Source organism: Austrofundulus limnaeus, unplaced genomic scaffold, assembly GCF_001266775.1.
Source record: "Austrofundulus limnaeus strain Quisiro unplaced genomic scaffold, Austrofundulus_limnaeus-1.0 Scaffold15, whole genome shotgun sequence".
Classification (NCBI taxonomy): Eukaryota; Metazoa; Chordata; class Actinopteri; order Cyprinodontiformes; family Rivulidae; genus Austrofundulus; species Austrofundulus limnaeus.
In genome coordinates this window covers 812618-835252 of record NW_013952417.1, presented here as the reverse complement: position 1 = coordinate 835252, position 22635 = coordinate 812618, and the positions used below count along the sequence as shown (strand labels likewise).

At 38.3% G+C, this 22635-nt stretch overlaps 1 protein-coding gene across 3 annotated transcripts in view; it reads right to left on the bottom strand.

Annotated features, from left to right (window-relative positions):
- LOC106513792 (transcription factor 7-like 1-B) overlaps positions 1-20672 on the bottom strand; it is a 29076-nt gene extending 8404 nt beyond the window's left edge. Inside the window, exons 1-5 of one of the 3 annotated variants that reach the window (XM_014002779.1) lie at positions 20094-20672; positions 19695-19890; positions 19546-19612; positions 17257-17390; positions 36-113 (exon numbers count right to left, since the gene is read on the bottom strand). In XM_014002779.1, the coding sequence (XP_013858233.1) occupies positions 36-113; positions 17257-17390; positions 19546-19612; positions 19695-19868 (453 nt within the window). In that variant the 5' untranslated portion in view covers positions 19869-19890; positions 20094-20672. Of the gene's footprint in view, positions 1-35; positions 114-17256; positions 17391-19545; positions 19613-19694 lie in introns of all 3 variants that reach the window. The other 2 variants (XM_014002780.1, XM_014002781.1) reach the window with 2 other exon arrangements.
- Between the last annotated feature and the right edge of the window lie 1963 nt (positions 20673-22635).

Genomic DNA, 22635 nt, shown 5'->3' with positions numbered 1-22635 from the left:
GTGTGTGTGTGTGTGTGTGTGTGTGCAGGTTGTACCAGGTGTGTAGGAGTAGTAGAGTCTCTGACAGCTGCTCTTCCTGGTACGTCCAGCAAAGGCCATTGAAACGGTAGGTACTGAGGAGAGAAGTGGACGGTGAATACAACACACACATTTCACAAAACAGTATCCACCTCTGTTTCTGATAACTCTCATAAAATGCAATACTGACACAATAAGACCTGTTGATAAAGAGCACAAAGCTGTAATCTTATCAGCAGCTGAGCTGCTCATCACCACATGCAGTTTGCAGCAGTTCATTTTAGAAAACAGAAAAACATCTGTGCTAAAAAATTTAACTTGCAGTAATATGACATATTGTGAACTTGAGTGACAATCAGCATTAATATGCACTGCTGAACACTCTCACACACATGTATGTAAAAGTCACTAAAGCGCATGAACACTAATTTAAAAATGATCATAAATTAGGTAAATACCTATGTAATTTTAAAAAGCCCAACTGATGTAGCTGCTATTTTAAACCCAAAGAGTATTTGGCAACTTTGTCATATATCTTCAAAAGAACTGAGTCAGAAAAACTCAATCATTAGAAGTCATGAGACGAGGGATTATTTAAAGTTCTCTTCAAACACAAACTATACTCAAAACAATCTTGATTTAAGTGGATATTTAAATCACAAAATGTTATGTACTAGGGCTGTGTATTGGCAAGAATTTGGCGATACGATACATATCATAACAGAGGGGTCACGATACGATATATCCCGATACATTGCGATACTGTAAGCAAGGCAATATATTGCGATTTTTTTTGTCCAAAAATCTATTAAATAAAAACCTCTTACTGACAAAAAAATAAGAAAAGCTAATGTTTACTTACAATGCTAATGCTACCCTTACTCTCTGGCGCTCAAGAGGTAGAGGAGCCAAATGGCTGGCTCACTGTTGCCAAGTCAGAGGCTGAACTACAACATAAAAATGAACGGTTGGCAAGAAGGTTTACATTTTAAACCTTAATTAAAAATTGATTCAGGGCTTTAGAATATCNTGCTAATGCTACCCTTACTCTCTAGCGCTCAAGAGGTAGAGGAGCCAAATGGCTGGCTCACTGCTGCCAAGTAGTGGTCAGAGGCTGAACTACAACATAAAAATGAACGGTTGGCAATGTTGACATTTTAAACCTTAATTAAAAATCGATACAAGGCTTTAGAATATCGACACAGTATCGGGAAATGAAATATTGCGATATTTCAGAGTATCGATATTTTCTTACACCCCTATTATGTACACACAATACAGAAATACAAAAATTACTTACATTAGCTAGCATAAAAATGTGAAAAAATATTTTGATAGGCACAAGTTTTATTCATTACTGCTTATAATCTTTGTTTAATTTAAAATGTACTGGGACTAACTAGTGGTACACTGAACAATAAAGTGATTTTTCTCGACAGCCTAATATAAAATGTGAAACAGGTTTGACAAATAACTTCTCAGAGGACTGGATAACGAACTATTTGTTCTTGTCCCAAACACCAAGTTCTTTAATATTTATCTCAAGCAGTTGTAATGCTTAAGGTTTAAGACTTTGTCTTACATCACACTTTGTGTGTTCCTGTTCAGTTTACATTTCTAGAAGAGAAAAATGTTCACCAACGACTTTCAACGTAGACATGCTCGGAACTTAAATGGCCAGTATCAGTAGGAGGAAATACTCACAGTGTAGAGGCCCTGAGATGAGATAGTGCTTAATCTCCCACATGTTTACATTCTCCCAGACCAAAAACCACAACTTGCTCTCCCACAACTCACACACACACAAGGAGGCACACAGTTGACTTCCACAAGAGGAAGACGGGTTGTAGATAAGAGGTTTGTGCTGATGTGATGAACACCAGAGTAATGTTTGCTGTCTCCGACACCGGGCCCTCAGGGTGGAGCTGGACAAAGAACAGAGTCCACTCTACACACTTCTTCGCACCACCAGCTCCCCAAATCACCAGGCTCCACTATTGACCGTGTCTGAAAACAGGGAACACCCTGCCTCCTACCTACTGTCAAACACAGAGCCCCGCAACTGAAAGGGCCTTTGGTGCTCATTCAGCTATGAGTGACGCCTACAGACTCTCAACTGTGACCTCTGACCCTAAACGAGGAGAGAATCCAAAGCAGACAGAGCAGCAGGAGCTCTGATATCTCGTCCTGACTACAAACTGATATTTTCAATCAAAAAAATAAAAATAATAATAAAGTTTTGCCTTTTCAAACCTCTGAGGTTTTCTTTTGTGGGATGGAACTTAAAAACGCCAACAGTTTTAATAACCCAACAACATCCTTTTGATGAATAGCCAGAGGGTCAACACGCAAACTATTTAATATAAAAGCTATATTTTCTAATGTTACATTTATTTATGTGTAAATGTGAAGGAAAAAGTTTTCTTTCAAAGTAAAAAATAGAAATAACGTGTACTGATTGGACTAGAAGTTGAACTTAAGCACAAGCCCAACTTTATAGAGCTCACAAAAAAACAGAAACAAACAGGTAAACAGTGGTAAGGCTTTTTTCTTATCTCCACTGAATCTATGTCAGATAAAAATCCAAACACACACGGACACACCACTTCCCCCACCTGCTGCATAAACACACCAGGATGTCTGCCACACTAACACAGCCAGAAACAAAAAATTCACACACAGCTAGTCCACAAAAGCAGCCTGTATCCTGCCCCCCCGTTCAGAGGCCCGAGGAAGCTCTGGCTGCGCGTTAACTGGATCCAGCTGTTGGAAATACCAGGACAGTGTGCACTCAAACACACACTCACTCACTCACACACACACACACACACACACACACACACACACACACACACACACACACACACACACACAGAGTCTATTACTGAGGGAAGTCTAAAATCACTGTCTGAGCTCAGGGGAAAGTTATTAGGTTTACTGCTGTTTACAAAACATTGCAGAGCACACACATATAGGGTTTTTATAACAAGCCTAAGAAAACAAACTTGTAAAGTTTACATACTTTAAGGCTGGAGTCATTAAAACAACTTTAAATTCAGTCATTCTAGTTGATTTATTTAAAGATGAAAATGTTTTAAATAAACCCCCCAATAAAGTACAACTGGCTAGATCTAGCTGTTCTGAAACAGAGCGTATTGAGGATTTAATAAACTTAATGAGAAGCATAAACGGTGTAAAAATCTAGTTTGCAAAAGTAAAATACTTCAGTAAGTCAATATAAAAAAGGAACTAGCTGTTGACATTTATTCTTCAATTGCAAAGACAAACAGCCTGAGTAATCACTCAAGAACAGGGCTATTCAACTGGCGGCCCACGGGCCAAATCCGGCCCGCGATTGACCAAAGTTCGGCCCGCCAATTGTTTTATTCATCTCTTTAAGCCCAAACCCCCGGTTTTCTACTTTACTCACTCTAAGTTCTTTTAGATAGACATAGACATGTTTGGTATCTATAGAAAAGTCAGAATCTTGGCTACAAGCTGGTATAAACCATTTCTATGCAAAAGCAAGACAGTTAAAACTGCAAGCAGTTGAAGATAGAACTAAAATTGGTTTAAAAAATTGGCAAGTCAGAGATGTCAAAATAATATTTGTGTCAAATAGGAGGCATACTGTGTTCTTTTTATTTTTGATATTGTTGAATTATGACTACTTGTATAGGGTTCTGTATGTTGTATTAATGATTAAATGCAGCAAAATAAACTATTTCAAAGATAGCAGATCTTTGTAATACTTTGTTTATTTACATAACTTTAATTGCTGGATGTTCGGCCCCTCAGCTGTTGACCTGCAGTATCTGTGGCCCCCGGAGCAATTTAGTTAAATAGCCCTGCTCAAGAATAAAACAAGATCAATTTATTCTTCAATTCTTATAGAGCAACTTCAAATGAATATAAACAAATGTCACATGCAGAAAAAAACATTCATAAAATCTGCAGCCAAACCTAATCTCAAGTAAAGAATTCTGTCACTAAAGCTGGCCAACAGAGACCAAGTGGTGCTTATAAAAGTATTTTGTTTTTCCAGAATTAAAACACTGGCTCCAAAACACAGCAAAAACAGCACATAACATTTGCTGCTAAACCTCAGTAAAACATGTTCATTAGTCAAGCAAAACAATTTGGCTTCGTCTCATAAAGCAAACTAAAAACCTCAGGTATGGATTTTAATGATGACACTTGTGTAACATGATTAACTGAGGGACACAAAGTCAGAATCAGTTTAATCCAAGTTTCGTCAAATAAAATAATCCAAGAGAGAAAAAAGAATTAAAAGCCTGAATTACCATACAAATATGTTCATCAGAGAGGTTATCTTAGCATAAAAATGGTTTATGACAGGGCGGCACGATTGCTTAGTTGGTAGAACTGATGCCTCTCAGCAAGAAGGTCGCTGGATCAAATCCTGGCCTGGGGGCCTTTCTGGGTAGTTTGCATGTTCTCTCCGTGCATGCGTGGGTTCTCTCCGGGCACGCCGGCTACCAAAAACATGACTGTTAGGTTAATTGGTAGCTCTAAATTGTCCCTAGGTCAGTGTGAGTGGTTGTTTGTCTCTATGTGTCCCTATGATGGACTTGTGACCTGTCCAGGGTGTATGACGCCCCTCGCATTGAGACTGCTGGATATGGGCACCAATGAACCCCGTGACCCTGAAAGGAAGAAGTGGGTATAGATAATGGATGGATGGACTATACAACACAGTCCACCTGCCAATAAGTTCATTTAAAACAAAACTAAATTTTAAAACTTACATTATGACAATAACTGACAGATGTCCGGACCCAGAGCTGTTAGCTCTCAATAACCCGTGGCCCCCTGAGCAATTTAGTTGAACGGTTCTGTCTTATTTTTGTGCTGGTTGTGCATGTTTTCCCAAAAAAAATTTTTGTGTATATTGACTGTGAAAAGTAAAATTAACTTAAAAATTGCATAGCTTAATATGGTTTTTAGAAGAAAATCAGGCATATAGATATAGATTAAAAAAAAATTAAAAAGATGGTTTTCAAACCATCATTAGTAGCAACCCTAGTTCCAGTTGAATTTTCTGACTTGGCACTAACATTCAATCACAAACAGAACACTCAAATAAACGTTGCAAGTAACTGTGGATGTTTCTCTTTGACATCAGTAGCAGCAGCATGCACTGAACTGTAAGCAGGAGGCGGGTGAGGTGGGGGGGAGGAAGAGGAGGTTATGGGAGAACAACAGAGTGAGCAGACAGGTTGTCTCTACATGCTGCTTCCTGCTTGTGCCTATCAGCGCAGTAAACAGCCTTTATTTTGGGTCGGGTAGCGTTCAACTCGCGATCGCTTGTTTACAATAACTTGGCTTCAGACAGGCAGGCGGATCTCCTCAACTCTCATAAAACACACTGACTGTACTGAAAGGTACACTGGATATCCACTACATGAACACAAATAAAAGGAAGGAGTAAAAAGCAGGAATAACTTTTGGTTTGAGGTTAAATGTCTGTTGGTGGAAAGTCGTTTCTAAAAGCAAAATAAATTGCATCACAATCAGAACTTCAACTTATAAGTTGTATAATTAAATGCATTTACATTTACACTGTATTATATACAATGTTTATCTATGTACTGCTTTAACAAATTGTACTCCATTTGAATTTATTATGAAGCACTTTTTTTCTTTAAAGTGGGCCTATTATGCAAAACTCACTTTTTAGAGAAGCAGTCCAAACACCAAAAAATGCACCCAGCCATTTTTTAGCTGTAATTACATGTATTTTTAGGTATCTGGAAACATGGTATTTCTCAAAGCACGTTATTCTGACGTCACAATAACAGTCACCTAGCAACCTAAACCAGAGTCCTGCTCCTCATGAGGCAACCCGAGGTGAAGCTCCGCCCACTTCCTCAAAAGACGATAGTTCTGTTTTTACAGCAGCCACAGAGAACAGAGATGCCTGGATTAATTTTATTTTTATCTTTGATGGCAATGTTCTAACAATATTGCCAAAGAAAGCTGTAGTTTGTGAAAATAATTTCACTTTGGAAACTTCTACCATGTCGGGGGGCGGAGCTAAAGTAAACAAACGGATAGGGGGGATAGRGGGGGGTTTCCATAGCAACTTCTGCATACAGCACGTTCTGGAGAGAGCTGAAGAAGAGGAAGAACTGAAAAAGGTGAAATTTCATTATTTGAGATTCTTTTTGTGAATTAAATCAAATGAACATGTTTTGTACAGCCCACAGACGGATCCTAACTTGTGCTAAGACCCCCATAATAGGCCCATTTTAAAATCAATGAAAGGTATAAACTATACATACTAATTTTGTGTTTTAAATTTGCATTTTTTTTGTGGTACACAATAGGTATCAAAGTTGGCTTAAAAGTACTAATATGGGAGAGAGGGGTTTGACTCATTTAGATTAATTAATTAAGAAGAAAGGTGCCAGTCCTATATATTTACATACAAAACCAGTAATAAGATATCAATATCATCACTGCTGGGCACTTTTACAAAATCTACCTACTGCAGCTTTAAGAACAAGAGAGTGGGGAGCAACATGAATACAAATCGAAACTTGGCTTAAATGGACAAAAAGAAACTTTTGTGTGTTCAGTTGAACCAGCATAAGGTCAGATGCATTCTCTGATTGAGCTTCAACAGCAAACGGTCCATAAGCATCCGTGCTGAAGTTCATCCATGCTCTAGTACTGGGAGATTAGACAAAGATTAAATAAAAAACCTCAGTGTTTATTCTTAGAATTTACATTTAAATCTCACAATGTTTAAACCTGAAGTTTTAAATAAGGTTTGTAGTTACTACTCCCCAAAATTCTAGTTCTGTCACAGCTTGGATTATAAAAAAGAATTACACATTACTTTTGGACTTTATAGAAGAAAGTTGATACATGTTGGAATTTGAGCAGCTGCTGCGCTGGCACCCTTCAAAATTTATTCAGAATTTTATTTATTTCAAAATAATTCAAACCACTTACACAACAAGGAACTACTTTAAGTAGAACTTTTTAAAAAGTTGGTGATATAAAAACAAGCTCTGTTTTGTGTATTTTTTAATAACAATGAGATATGGTGCGTCATTTTAACTAACATTTGTCTCACTCACTTTAAAAGCCAATGCTGTCACTAGTAATGTTCAAGGCTTAAAACTTCCCACAAATGTGTTTTTCCTTCTTTGTTGTCAACATTTGTCTGACACGTTATAACCACCAGCTCATAATACGTAGAACAGACATGGAGAGTAAGTCTTTAGACTGTCGCCATAATGACAATTTATGCACATATGTTTAAAAAGGTGTTTAAAAAATACATTAGTGATGACACCAACGATTTTCTGAGAAAGTTCAGATAATCCTGACAAGAATCAGTTGGATTTAAAACACAAAAAAGGCAGAATTAAAATGGACCCCACTTTATCTGTAATGCTATGCTGAGAAAAGATTTTCTCATGACCAACCTGCTCAAGTGTGAGCAATGCCTGGTTCACATGGCAAGAAACTGTGAGTTGATTTTTTCAAAACACATGATTTAAAAAGTCATAGATAACAGGTTTGGTCCTACAGTGTGTGGTTTGCAGCCACAGTGCAAAGACAACACACCACACACAAATTTCACTCACAAATAGGACGTGGCAGAAGAAGAAAGAAGAAATGGTGATAGTTTGTGGTCTTCTCTGAAGTCCACCGGACTTTTTGGTGAGCGATTGTAGTTGATTTGTCTTCTGTATTTTGGATTTCCCTCAGTATTTCTGTCATACTGCTTTCCGATTGGCTACACATCATATTCAAAAGGCTCCATGCTCATTTGTCTACAGGAAACACCACATACGCCGAGATATATATCAGGTCAAGACAATCCAACATGTTGAATATCACCGATTTGAGATTGGAGCAGAGAGAACCAGACTCCCCTCTCCCCAGCCATTTGGGCCAGCTTCGAAATATAGTCCCTCCAGAGTGCCCTGGATCTTCTTCTGGGCCTCCTCCCAGTGGGAAGTGCCCAGAACACCTCACCAGGGAGGCGTCCAGGAGGCATCCTAACCAGATGCCAGAGCCACCTCAACTGGCTCTTCTCGACGTGGAGGAGCAGCGGCTCTACTCCGAGTCCCTCTCGGATGACTGAGCTTCTCAACCTCTTCCAAAGGGAGAGCCCAGACACCCTGCGGAGGAAACTCATTTTGGCCGCTTGTATCCGTGAGCTCGTTCTTTTGGTCACTACACAAAGCTTGTGACCATAGATGAGGATAATGTAGATTGACCAGTAAATCAGTCAGTCTACCACAACGGACCGGTAGAGCACCCGCATCACTGCAGATGCAGCACCAATCCGCCTGTCAACCTCCCGCTCCATTCTTCCCTCATTCGTGAACAAGACCCCGAGATACCCTAACTCTTCCACTTGGGACAGAACCTCTTCCTCGACCCGGAGGAGGCACTCTACCCTTTCCAGCTCAAGACCACGGTCTCGGATTTGGAGGCATTGCTCGTCATCCCTGCTGCTTCTGCCGCTTCACACTTGGCTGCGAATCGCTCCAGCAAAACCGTCACCCAAATCTTCACTTATTTCTTTTGAAGCAGACACACAACTCATGCATTTAAGATGCACTGCTAAATGAGATCCAGAGAACACTGAGCAGCTTGCAGCACCATATACTTTTTTAACAAATAGGGAATTACCTATATGTGCAGAGAAGTAAAATAAAGCCATTTATCAAACATCTAAACCCTTTGTATTAGTAAAACAAATGGTATTCCTATTCAATATCCTACTCTTTCAGGGAAACACGTTCAGTGTTTGCGATGGTAGGGTACTCTGGCTCTGGTATCTTCAAAATATGACAAAATCCCAAATTGTCAAAAATAGCATTGGACTGGGCAGTCGAAGCAGTGAATTTGGTAAAACAAATTCTGTATTTCTTATTGTTATTTTGCTCTTTTTTTGGTTGAGTTTTTCCTAACTTCTTCAAGCTTTCCTTTTGTGTGTGCTGATGACAATGCTGAGGACAGGCTTTAAATGTGGGGGTAAATTGGACAATAATCTGTTCTGAATCAGAAATCAACTTCAGAATAATGCTTTGTATGAGCCTTAGTCCAGATTGTAAGGATTAATCCATTCTAAAGATTTTAAAACTACAAAGACTAATGTTTACGGAAGAGGATTAGGGCCACTGGAAAAAATGAAAGAATTTTGACTTTAATTACAGAATTCTGACTTTTTTTCTCAGAATTGACATTACAGAACATTACAGAATTTTTTTTTTCAGTGGCCCTAACCCTCTTCCGTACATTTCTTGTGTATTTTAAAATAATTTTTTACACAAAAATGTGGAATTGTATTGCCTAGTGGGTGGGGAACTCCAGAAATAATATTCTTGACACTAAAAGAAAAAAACTCACATGTTTACAAATTTAACAAGCTTAGCGTGGATGTATTCTTAGGTGCAATGACATGTAATAATCCCCCCATGGAGATGTGCATAAGGACCATTCAGACCCTGCTTAGGACAACAATGAGCCACAGAGAGAAGGGGAGGGCACTACAAAGCTGAGGAATGCAGGTGTTTGTGTGAGTGGGCTTGGCTGTGTGCTTAGCCTTCATCTGTGTCTGGGTTAAACACACAGAGGCAAGACTTTGAAAACAAACCAGGAAAAAAAACAGAAATCACAAAAATGGACCAAATCTAAACCTGAATGCAGCTCAAATTTAGTCTAAACAGTGTTGGCCAAACAGGAGCCGACAAGAAGGAACAAAAACAATACACAGCTTAGAGAGCTATTTAACCAAAATTCAAGCCATGTATTCTGCAGCTTTACTAAAACCTTTATTTTTTAGGTTTCTTCATTCATGAGATGCCAATTTGGATTCAAGTTTTCTGACATTTTAATTGAATTACATAACAAATATCCCCTAATTTCTCTATTGCTACTGTGGATTGAGAAAGAAATGGCATTACCAATGAAGCATACATGCAAGTACTACTACATTCCTGGATTTTAAACAATTTTGTACTTTTTCAGGGTTCATGCAGGTTTCAGTAAGTTAAATTTAAGACCTTAAAGACCTTTTAGGACCATTAGTAATGACATTTAAGACAAATCGACACATTAACAGAAACATTCACATGGTCCCAGAAATTTTATAATAGAAACCTTTTATTGCTATCAATTTAGTTATTAAAGAATATTTAATTTTAATACAAGAACACTAAATTATTTGAATGAAACAGTCATATCTGACTGATGTGAACTGCTTTCAACCGAGTGAAAAAAAATCACTGATATCAAGTCAAGTCTCATTAACACAATTTCCCATGTTTAAACAACAAGCAGTGGACATGACTGAACTTCTGTTTTTTGAGCAGGTAAATAAGCCACTGTATGTGGGGGTTATAGCAGCGAAGAGGTCAAAAACATGGAAGTAAACTGTGACATTTTTGCCTGCAGTTATCATGGGATTTGTAGTTTAATCATGAACAGTATCAAACTTAGCACTTCACAAAGACAGACTGTGTCAACCTCTGATTACGACTCTTAACTTTATTTATGCAGCAACGGTTCTCAGGAATGATCAAAAGTAGAAAAAATTAAGACTTGACAAAATTAAATTTAGGACCTTGGGTGAAAATCTGGGCGCGTTTAAGACGTTTTTAGGCCTAAATTTTTGATTTTCAAATTTTAGACTTTTTTAGACTTTTTAAGACCCAGCATGAACACTGTTTTGCCATTCAACTAGAATCAACACTTGGTTTTTTTTTTTTTACTTTTAATAAATAATTCATATTAGAAAACCAGCTCCAATTAATTTTGTGTGCAGAAAGTCTTTCTTGCAAAAGCAAAAACATATCTCTGAGGTAGAAAGGTTTTTGCAGACTTTCAAAATGTCAGATTTGCATTTTAGCCTCAAATTTCTAATTCACAAGAAAAAAGCTAATTTTTACACATTAAAAATAAAAATCACAATATTTTCATTTAGTTTTAGATGAACCTACTGGTCCAGTAAGTTTAATGTTCTCTCTTTCTGTAGGTAACAAATAATAGTTTTGACATTCAGTCAAACTTTGCTCATCTATTTTTAAAGGACGCATTACCCACCAATATAAGAAAAATATTGTATAGTTTGTGTCTTACTTTATCACTTTTTTTTTTGAGGTCTTAATAACTTTGCAATGAGTACCTCTGAATGGCCGTGAGCGTTGATGTAATAAACTTTGAGTCAGTATTCTTCTAATCCAAGCTGATCCTCCACAAAGCTGCAAGGACAGGAAATTGGGCAACACATTTCCAGCCTCAAATCAGAGCTCATTGCTGCAGCAGGCAGGCAGGCAAAATGTGTTCAGACCTGTCTACATCCCTGAACCATCAAATCACCCCATGAAAACAGTCTGCTAGCAGCACACACACAAATCAAATGCAACTGACACAATAGACCTGCAGCCTGCAGGCAGTGGTATTTATGTTTCAATTTGCAAAACAATTTTCCCACAATGGGTGACACGGTGGAGCAGTCGGTTCGTACTGTTGCCTCGCAGCAAGAAGGTCACAGGTTTGAACAGGCTGATAAATTAGTCTCACCGTTTTCTGTGTTTTATGCAAGGGCTTTCTGCTAAGATATGTCAAAAATGACAGAGTTGTAGTTGTTTAGGTCAAACACTGAAAATTATGTACAAAATTTCACAAGATACTGCAGATATCACACTCAGTATGTGTTGAAGATGACTATCAGCAATCATGTTAAATTTTAACACAATATCTGTAAAACTTGCTGAGTTAGAACTATTTTTGTGCCTGTTTTTTAATGTCAGAAGGCTGCGGCATCCATCTTGAATTGTTGTAGATGTACGACGGCTTCCTCAAATTTCAATAAAATTTGTCCATTTGTTCAAAACGTATTTTGTTAGGCTCACAGACAAAAAAACACAAACAACAACACACTAAATCAGCTTTCTTTTGCCTTTCAGTTGAGGGAACAATGAATTCAACCATTTGCTCATTTTATAGCTTTGTTTGTCTTTACGTAACACAAATACCTAGATATAATCTGTCGGTGACACAAACGACCATCCTGGGCAGGGACAGGGTTAAATATGTTTTCAAGACAGCATGAGGGTAACTTCACTCAGACCACCTTCTGGTACACACTTTTTTGGTAGTCTGAAAACAAACTGCCCTGGGCCACAGTGACCTCTGGGAAATCAGAAATTTGTTGCCTTTTTATTTTATTTTTTAACTTTTCTCACTATGTATCTGTGATGGCAGTAGCCAGGATGCAGGTTAGTGCCGGGTTTGAACAGGGCTATAGTTGTGAATTCCTTAAAATTCAGGGAAATGTTTTATTCAACTAAAAGTCTAAACAACAACAATAACGCTTAGCTGTACGATAGTATTGTGGTATACCTCGGTATTGAAATTTGGCTATTGTATTTAAGAAATATGATGGTGTTTATATATTAACGTGGTTCCTACAGCTTAAGGCAAGGTAAATTTAAGACTTTTTAAGACCTCTTTACAGAGGTGCCAACCTGGAGCCATCCCAAATCATAATGATTGTCTCAGAGCGTTTGCATCACGCGGCGTGCGTTCGTTATTGGCAAATTGTGCGCATAATAAAAAATATATGGAATTTATATCTTTAAACTTTAAAGTATTCATACAAACCTACTTATTTTTAGATGGAGATTATAAGTAACTAGTGATAAAACAGAGTTTATAAAATGGGTGCTTTATGAACATAACTTTGCTAAACAGTACATACATCTATCCTATTATTGGGCCTCCTTTATTCATTCACTCTTCTATAACCAGACTCAAAACAGCTGAAGATGAATTTGTAGTCACAGGGAATTCTTGTCACAATATTTAAACTGAATAAGGAGGAAACTATATTTGTCTTTTAAAAATACTAACAGATGAATAGTCTTGTCCACTACTGAGTCTGGCTCCTCTCGGCTCAGTTCGGGCTGGTTCGGAGCAGTAACGTCTTTTAAAAGTAGCTGCTGTGTATATTGTCTAACTTTTATTTTGTGCAATAAAGATACTATCTGCTGTTTGTTTTTCATTTGAGTTAAATCCATAAGGAAAAAAATAAACATATTTACTCACACTCCTAGGTATAAAGTGTGCAGTTACTGTAATTTAATTTATTAGAAAATCATTTTGGTTTTGTTTTACTGCATTTATAAGCAACGGTTTGCTGTAGCAGGGTATTTAGTCTGTAAATAATACTCATACCAGGAGTATCAGCTGGTCACATGTCGAAGGTGACTCTGAACAGAAAACCAATGATTAGCCTCGAATACGGTCAAAATTAATTACTAATTACAATAAATGTAAAGCCGGGGCTGTTGTTTTTAGCCTGGATCGTTAACTAGCAATAGCCGCTAGCTGCTAACTAGTTAGCAACGGAAACGAACACGCACAAAGGACACATCGGAACAAACTTTATAAATAAAAAGGTACAGTTTCACAAGCAAGACACGTGTCCCATAATTACGTTCAATATCTCACTAAATGCATGAAACACTCACTGTCTGCAGATGACGTTTGTGAAGAGACCAGTCTACAGTAGCAGCAGCTAGCTAGCTAACTAACCGGTGTCTGTAGAGAGCGATCCCCTCCATTTACCCACAGCAGCTTCCCACGGCTTTGAGCCACTCCAGCTGTTGTTGTGGTCCTTCACTGCTCTGAAATGGGCCCAATATATTTTTAGCTTCTCCCAGCGCACTGCCATCATTTGGAACTACGTCATCCAGGCAGCTTCACTGGCCAATCATGACTGCTACACACTTAGGCACCTCCACGCCCCAAATGGTGCCGGCCTCAGTACTACCTCGAGAGGAGGTCCGAAAAAGTGGGCCGAGTGGGTCTTTCCACTGTGGCCGGGAGCCATAGTAGAAAGGCCAAAAACAGATGCGGAGTGGGGTGGAGCCAAACCAAACCGCGTAGGTGGAAAAATGCTGCTGCAGCGGGAGGGGGTTCCCAGGAGCTCGGCGCAAGGCCAGATCATAATAAATGTCTAGTACGCCGTAATGGTTCAGAGCGGGTCTCAATAATCTTAATGATTACGGTGAGATCGTAATGGTTGGCACCCCTGTCTTTAAAGCCTCTTGAAATTAAATTTAAGACCAACTTCACAATAAACAAATGTGGAAAAAAAACCCTGTTAGCAACAATTTTATCCAAATGTTTATTTTAACACAAAACAACCAATATTTGAATCATTTGTTATTAAATTATTTAAAGAAAAATAAAGAAATGTTACCAATTATTTTAATATTTGAGACAAATTACAATCATCCTTACAATGTGTTAACATTTTTAAGACCTCTGAAAGATTGATTTAAGACATTTTAAAGCAAATTAAGGCCTTAACTTTAGATTGATGAATTCAATGCCTTTTAAAGGAGACATATCATGCTAAATGCACTTTTTTTTACATTTATACACTATTTTTTGTGCAATTATAGTGTCTAGGAGTGTAGAAAACTTTAATTTATTCTGTCCAGTTACTGCAAAGATATTTTTATATTTTTTATGGGTCAAATTTTTCAGTTTGTTCAAAATCTGCTGTTGCTTATTTCGTTTCATTGTTTATTTCATCACACTTTTTTCTTCAGAACTACCATTTATGGTAAAGTATTTCCAGCCAACTGGATTTCATAGTCTGCCATTTTTTTCCTCGCTGTGATTTTGTAGTTCATAGCGTCATGCCAAATATGGAAGTTCAGAAGTCAAAATGTTCAGTTCTGGGTGTGTAAACCCACATTATTATCTACATAGACTACCAGATTCAGAGCTTCTTCAAAGTGCCTGGTTAAGTTTTATTTTTCAAGGAAATGGACCCACAACAGGGCGGAAAGTGCTTGCGGACAACACAGGATGAATGTTACAACAACAAGGGTGAGTTATGAACTGTAAATGTGTTTTAACTGTCTAATTTAGCTGTTTCTACCCTCTGTGTCGGAATATGAGGGGAGAAAGAACAGCTGTGTTTAAGTGTCTTTACCGAACGGGTGCTCAGCACCATGTTTTACTTTCACTTTCGCCCCACACTGTAATCAGGGTGTCGGTGTTGTTTATCTTTTTAAAAATGCTGGAGCGTTTCAAACTGTGATCTAAAGTTAACGTCAGCTGTTTTAAACGCATTTTTTGCCTGGTGTTAAAAACGGGAGCAGCAGAATGAGGCAGAAAAGCTGTGAGCGCTGTGTGTGCGAAGTCCTCATAAGGATAGCAAGATAGATGTGTGTCTCTCCTTTTTTCTCTGTCTTGCTTTTTTTGCATCGAAAAAGCTGGGGACATAGTCGTTTTATGTAACAAAATATATTAATCTTATTAATATACAAATAAAAACAGAATATTTAGCACTAGATAAAATAAGTAATGAATTTATTTATTTTTATTTTAAAGAAGAAATCCTGTGTGGCAGCTCTTAATACAGCCTCTTCAGAAAAGGCTTAGTTAATAAATGTTTTTTTAGTTTGTTTTGTTTTAAATTAAGACTTGTGTAACATTTGTTATCATTCTTATCTTTATCATGTTAATGGAGGGAGGAAGAAAAAGTAGTATCGGCTTCAAGAATCGGCCAAAAAAATATTGGCTGCAGTGTTGTTTTAGTCACTCTGTATTTATGTTTTTTTTGTTATTCAAAATACTGTGTGTTAGATGAGTTTCAATGGTGCAACTTCAAACTAATATGTAATATTCTTTTATGCTATTTTAACCAGACTGTACCTGGCTGCAATGCATTTCAATGAAAATGCATGTCTGCTGGCAACTACCTCATCTGGAGAGCCCATGTAGATWATTCTTTCCCAAGTTCAAGAAGGGAGAAGGCACAGCAAAGCCTATCAGAACTCCTGAAACCCTAAGTAAGTCTTACCACATTAGTCACTTTTGGTATGCCAACTTGATTTCAATAAGCCAAAATCAGCCATACTTTAATTATATCTACCTTATTCAAAGTCGTGTCACAAGGGCATGTGATGTGTGAAAGTGTTAAATGAGAAACTTTTCCTCACAATTTTAAACAAAAATTACAAAAATAAGTGACACTTTACTGTTTCTACTATGCAAAGACTCTGCAAATTTTAATGTTGTTGATGTTTTCCAAACTGTGCTATGGATTCATCTCCAGTTGTCCCAGACAAGGCCAGCATCTCCACACTACCTCCTGATGCACGCATCTTTACTACACGTCCTGATGCCACATCTTCACACCACCCTCTGCATCACATCGACCTTCACAACAGGATCACACATACAGTATGTGTAAATGTGCATTGGTACATTACTATATATCACGTGTATATTGTGGGGTTTTGTTTGTTATCTTTTATTAATCTTTCATTATTCTTCTCAGCCTCGCTTGTATTAAGCTGCAGTAATGTGCAAATTTCCAGACTGTGGGATCAATAAAGTTTTATCTTATCTTATTTTATCTTAAAAACAGTTTTTAGTCTGTAGATAACTGTTTTTTTGCTATGAAACTATAAATATGGCCGAACGGGGTGGAGTCGAACGCTCAGGGACCTGGAGGGGGCGGGGTGTGAAATATCTCATTTGTATTTAAAGAGGCCTCACCAAAACAGCTTGCTCTGAGGCGCAACTCAGAATAGAGGTAACGCAAGGAAAGCAAGGAGTTTGTGGAGCAACAAAAACGAGGAATTAAGACCAAAGCGTTGCAGTTTTATTTTAAATAGACCATAAGTGAATGATTTAGACGTGAAAAAGAAGGATTTAAAAGCTTGATATGATACCTTTAAGACTTTTTAAGGATCCGTGGGAACCCTGATTAACCCTCTGGAGCCCAGTCACATGACCTATTTAAATTGCTTTAGCTGGAAAAATAGGTCCTCTCTGAGAATGTTTCAATTTGTGTCAAAAGCAGAGACATCCAATTATACACTACTTTATAAATTGTGTTGGTAGGACTACAGAAACATGGCTGAGCATTAGCATCTTTAGTCATATTAACTTTAACAATGAAACTTCAGAGGGAACAATACCAGGCTGTTGTTGACATTATTTTAACCAGAGGATGCACCATTCATACCTGAATAATTTCTGTTTTTGTATGCAAATAACGTTTCATGAGACCTAGACCGTTCTATATACTGTATATTTACAAAGCTGACATTTTAGGAAGCTGAACAAAAAAATAAACACCAGCCAGCCTCCATTTGCACTGAGATTAGTCACAGCATGTTCTGTAAATATTAGACTATATTTGTGCCCTCTTACCGTCCGACCACTTGGTGTAAGGGCTCCATTGGTGAGGTAGGGACTGCAGAGGTTCCCAAGGTCAGGAATCATGAAGAATGGATACCCGACATATGGAGACTGGAAGAAGCCTGCACCCTGCTGCCTCCTCAGCGCTGAGCAAAAAATAAAAAAACATTTCAAAGACCAAACAAAGTCACTTCATGTTTATGTTACTGTGGTTTAATGTTAAGAGTTTTTGAACTGCACAGCCCGGCCCAGTCTGGGTTCAAACCCAGGTTTGGTCTTTTTGCATTAGCCCTTAAGGCCCAGATTCACACTGATTTCTGGAACCTCGAGAGCTGTGGTTCTAATTGGGCTGGGCTGCTTGGTCTAGTTTGACGTTAGCCTGCTGACTGATTGGTTCACTCACAGGGGTTTACGCGACACTGATGTATGTGAAGAGAGTAACTTTACGTGTATTGTTTGCAACGACTAACTTATTTCTCCCCACACGGGTTTAACTACACTACAACAGTAGCGAGCTAATAAGCTAACATTAGCTTACTGTTCTCTATTGTCCTACCTTCTCGTCTTAAGTGTCATTCTGCTGGATGGTCCGGTTCAACATTCGGCACTTTTCCTTCAAGTTTGGTGTAGTCTATTATTGTTTTGTTACAAATAAAATGAAATAAGATTGTGCATGTTTAATCTCATGATCCCGCCCACATCAAGGCAGCTCTCCGCTCAATCGAAACACAACCTGGACCGGAGTAGAGCAGGGCCGGGCCATCTAGAGCTGGGGTGGGCCAAAGCGGGCTTTACAATGCAAAAACGCCTTGTATCTGAATAACAATTTCTGTGAAATCTGTGTAGACAAACACAGCTCCATGATGTACTGAAGTCATCGGGTGTCTGAAATAAAGTTTAATAGAATGCTGTGTGTGATTTACAACACAAAAATCAGCCCAGTCTTCATGGTGAGTGCAACTATTGTGTAGCTTGTAAAAACTATAATGGAATGTGTTGTAGGTTGTAACACCGCAGGGAGCTAAGGTCTGAGAAAATAACTCTCATAATGTCACCTCAGGTTCTGGGAAACAGATTCTCAGAAAAATTTAGAATCACATTAATGCCAAAGAGTGAGAAAGCTGTTTAAGCTTACAATTATTTATGAAATACAAAAAATACATACAAAAACAAATTCCTAAAAAGTATCAGTAATTAGCTGTAGCTACAATAAACAGCTTCAAAACTGACAAATTAAAGTGCATTATAACCTAGAAACCATAACAACAATGGCATTGTATTTACTGGTTTCTTTACGTATGGTAAGATCTGTTCAGACTCTGTCACCAACAAAATTTGTGTAGAGATAAAGTAAAATATTGAGAGGAAATGGTAAGCAACTTAAAATAAAAAGGCTGTAGTTGTTAAAGAGATTCACTTGCCATGATTCTTTTAGCCAATCGTAAGTCATTTTATTAGACCCGCAGCTAATCTGGATGTTATCACCACCTTCTGGCGCTGCATGTGTACGTCAGCGTGTTTGGGAGTTTTTGCATCTTTTCTTTGGGCAGAGATTTTATTTCAAACAGAACAAAAAGGGAAAAACTGTTATCTGAAAACAATATGCAGTGCCTCAGGTGTCAACTCAATGAATCTTGATTCTGAGTCTTGTTTGTCTTGCAAAAAACATTACTTACATATACAGATAGACAGATAGACAGATAGACAGATAGATAGATAGATAGATAGATAGATAGATAGATAGATAGATAGATAGATAGAATCAATTGGAACAATCACTCATACTTTGATTCTCACCAAATAACATTTTATTCTTGGTTCAGTTATATTTTATTATATAGATGACAAATCTAATCTTAGATCAATAGCTGTCACTGTTACTATGCCCAATAGTTTTGATTGGATATTAACATACCAAACTTATTTATAATTTGTGGACCTAGTTAGTTTCTATTGTAAAATAAATAAATTAAAAATCAAGAAAACGATGAACCAATGAAAATTTTATTTCACATCTTAAACTGCTATCCAAAGTACTGAGAAATTGCATTCAAAACTAATTTTTTTTACTGATTAAAGTCATGTTTATGTTTACATAAACATGCAACAGTTAAACTGGTTTTAACTATCCTGGTTTGATCAAATTAAGTGATTTTCTTAAGCTGAACATTAACAAGTTAGGATAAAACTGGTACCAAATCAATGATTAAATACAAACTAATATAAATATATTCAGCCCTGACAATGCAGCCTTAATTGAATTTGAAAAAGGGACAACATCAAACCCATCATGTCCCATACCTTCTTCAAACAGCTGGCTCTGCCTGGCTCTTTCCACATCTGGATGAAGCTTGGGACGTCTGTCAGCCTGCAAACAGAGCCACAAGTCAATGCAGACCTGCCAGATAACAAACCCTCTTTCCCTTTTTAAATTAGCTCACTTAACTCACCTCCGAGTCAGAGCTGCTGTTTGTCTCCGACTCGTTGACAAGAGATGACTTGACATCGTCCAGATCCCGCTCACCAGACACGTTCCGCTTCTCCTCCTGCTCCCCTTCGTCTTTAAACGAGATCAGCTCATCGTTCGCTCCCAGGTCGTCCCCGTCTCCGTTCAGCTGCGGCATGTTTGGATGTTAGCTGCGGAGGCTAACGGTGAGTTGGACCGACTTTTACACTTTGTACAAAACAGGCTGGAAAACCTCGCAGAAAGTGTTCAGCTCTGAGGAGCTGGGTAAAAAACTGTCCAGAGTCAGTGATAATACAAATTTAGGTGTCTAGGTTTGTTAGGTCGGTGTGTAAACATAAAAAATAACACAGTCCCCAAACTAGCTAACAAGCTAGCTAGCTACCTGCAAAGTTCACGGACACTTCAGCTGCTGGCGTCGAATTCCTGAGGTGTGGAAATCCGTCTCCAGATTGTATTTACTTAAAAAAAAAATCAGCACGTGAAATATAAAGCACTGTCATAAAATATTCCAAATCGTTAAAAAATATCCCGAAAAATTGTCGTCAAAAACTCGAAATCCATTGTTTTGTTTATAAACCCGAACGCAGTCCAGAAAAGTTCAGGTCCAGTTTTGCAGAGTTACTCCAAGGATAAGTCGAGTGAATTCCCTCATCGGTGCTTCGGTTTGGAACCAGCATAGTTTACCACGGACAGTAATTAAAAAAAAGAAAAGATTATAATTTCCGCATGGTACGGAGTTCGCCTGTTTTTGTTAGCTTACTGTGGAGGCGTGGGAAAGAGTCGGGCTGGTCGGTGGCTCTCGAATGGAGTGAAAGGAAAGGGCTGCTGCGGGGCTACCATCGCGGAGGGAGGAAGGGAGGGAAAACCCGCAGGTCTGCGCCGACCTGGGACCAGTTGAAGCGAACAACAGCGCGGGGCCTGCACGCTTTAACGAGCACGAGGACACTTAGTCAAACTGATTCCAGATCAGGCACAACAGGTTGCTGCTCGTTAATGGCAGAAGAGGCGAAGAAAGAAAAGAGGGGAGGAGTTTAGGTGGAAAAATTATACTTTTTGGAGTTTAAAGAAGCAGTTACGCACTTTTTTTTGACCTTGTGACCCAAAACTGGATTACCCAAAGCAAGCAACAAATAGCAACTAAATTGTTATTAGATAGAAATAGAAAATTGTAAAATGATGTGTGCAAAGGTGAAATACTACTGCAAATGATGAAATCAAATCAAAAAGAAAAAAATTGTATAGGTCCTCTGGACGGATTCTTCTCTAATGAAACGTTTCGTCTCTCCTCCAAGAGACTTCTTCACTCTGAGAGTTTCAGGCAAAATTCAGGCTTTTAAGCCCTGCCTCCATGTGACTGATACTCACATTACATAGCTATCGTTGACACCTAATTAGCACCTATTGTTAACAGGGGTGGAGTGATACTGGCAATAGCAGCACTGTAGGAGAGGGACAACTGAAAACGGAGGCCTCCACCTCTGTTTAATGATGGACGGTCTTTCTTCACAAAAATGGCTTCTTTTACTCCTCTCTCAAACCAACGTTCCTCTCTATCAAGAATGAGAACATCCTCATCTCTGAAAGAGTGACCGCTGGCCTGTAAATGAGTGAAAACTGCAGAGTTCTGGCCATTAGATGTAGCTCGTCTGTGTTGGGACATTCTTTTGAACAGTAGCGGCTGCTTTGTTTCCCCGATGTATAACTGGTCGCAGTCCTCCTGGCACTTAACAGCATATACAACATTGCTCTGTTTGTGCCGGGGCACCGGATCTTTGGGGTGAACCAGCCTTTGCCGTAATGTGTTTTGGGGTTTGAAAGCTACTGGGACATCATGTTTAGAAAATAAACGTCTCAGTTTCTCCAAAACACCCGCAACATACGGAATAACCACTGGTTTGGGTCTGCGTTTGGGGTTGAAATCAAATAATAAATAAAGTTACCAGGTAATATATCAATTGGTGCAGTTTGAAAGAGTTAGTTTTTCAGGTAGGTATTCTTTTCTGAAATGCGGGTATGCGGTTACTGTAAACAAAACACTTGGCTGAATCATTTGGAAACCCCTTAAAAGCTTGACTCACTTTATTGACCCACATTAGACTGGCTGTAGTCTGTGTAGGTCAACTACCGGACATGTAAGTTTACTGTTTCAACATGTTTTTAACTCTACAGTAACACCCAGAACATGAAGGTATAACATAAAGCGTAGCTCATGCTTATAAAACTACTGTATATTCAGTACCAAAAGAGAGAGGGGGGGAAATCTGCCAGACTTCCCATTCTCACATGGATGTAGACTTTGCCACTGTTGACTTTTTTTTGTCACTTTGGCTATTTCAATAGGTAAACAAACAAATTGTGCTCACCTTTTTACATTTAAAAATCCATTAACCAGTTATATGAGAAAAATATAGTTTGGATTTTTCTTTTTAAAACATGCTTTTTACAGGTCTCTGACATTTCATTGTGTACCTTGAAACCAGTTTTTAACACAAACACTGGAGAAGTTCAGGAAAAAACAGTCGGGTTCAGATGTTTTCAGCAGTTTCTAAAAGAAGTTTTCTGCTGGAGATGTGCTCTCACAGCTGGAAATGCAAGTGCGGAGCTGCAGGGGAAGTGTCTGTTTGAACAAGGGTGTCAAAGAAAATGGAAGATAAGATTACAGCCTTTGTGTGCATGTCAATAGCGTGTTTAAATGTGTCCCCAAGATCAACAAGCAAGTGAAAAGCAATAGCAAAAAAGAGTCACTTTTATCAGCTTGTCCACTGTAAATGCTCTGAAAGATACAGCAGGTAAAATAAGTATTGAACACATCAACATTTTTCTCAGTAAATACATTACTAGAGGTGCTAATGACATGAAATTTTCACCAGATGTTGGTAACAACCCAAGTGATCCATACATACAAAGAAATCAAACCATAAATG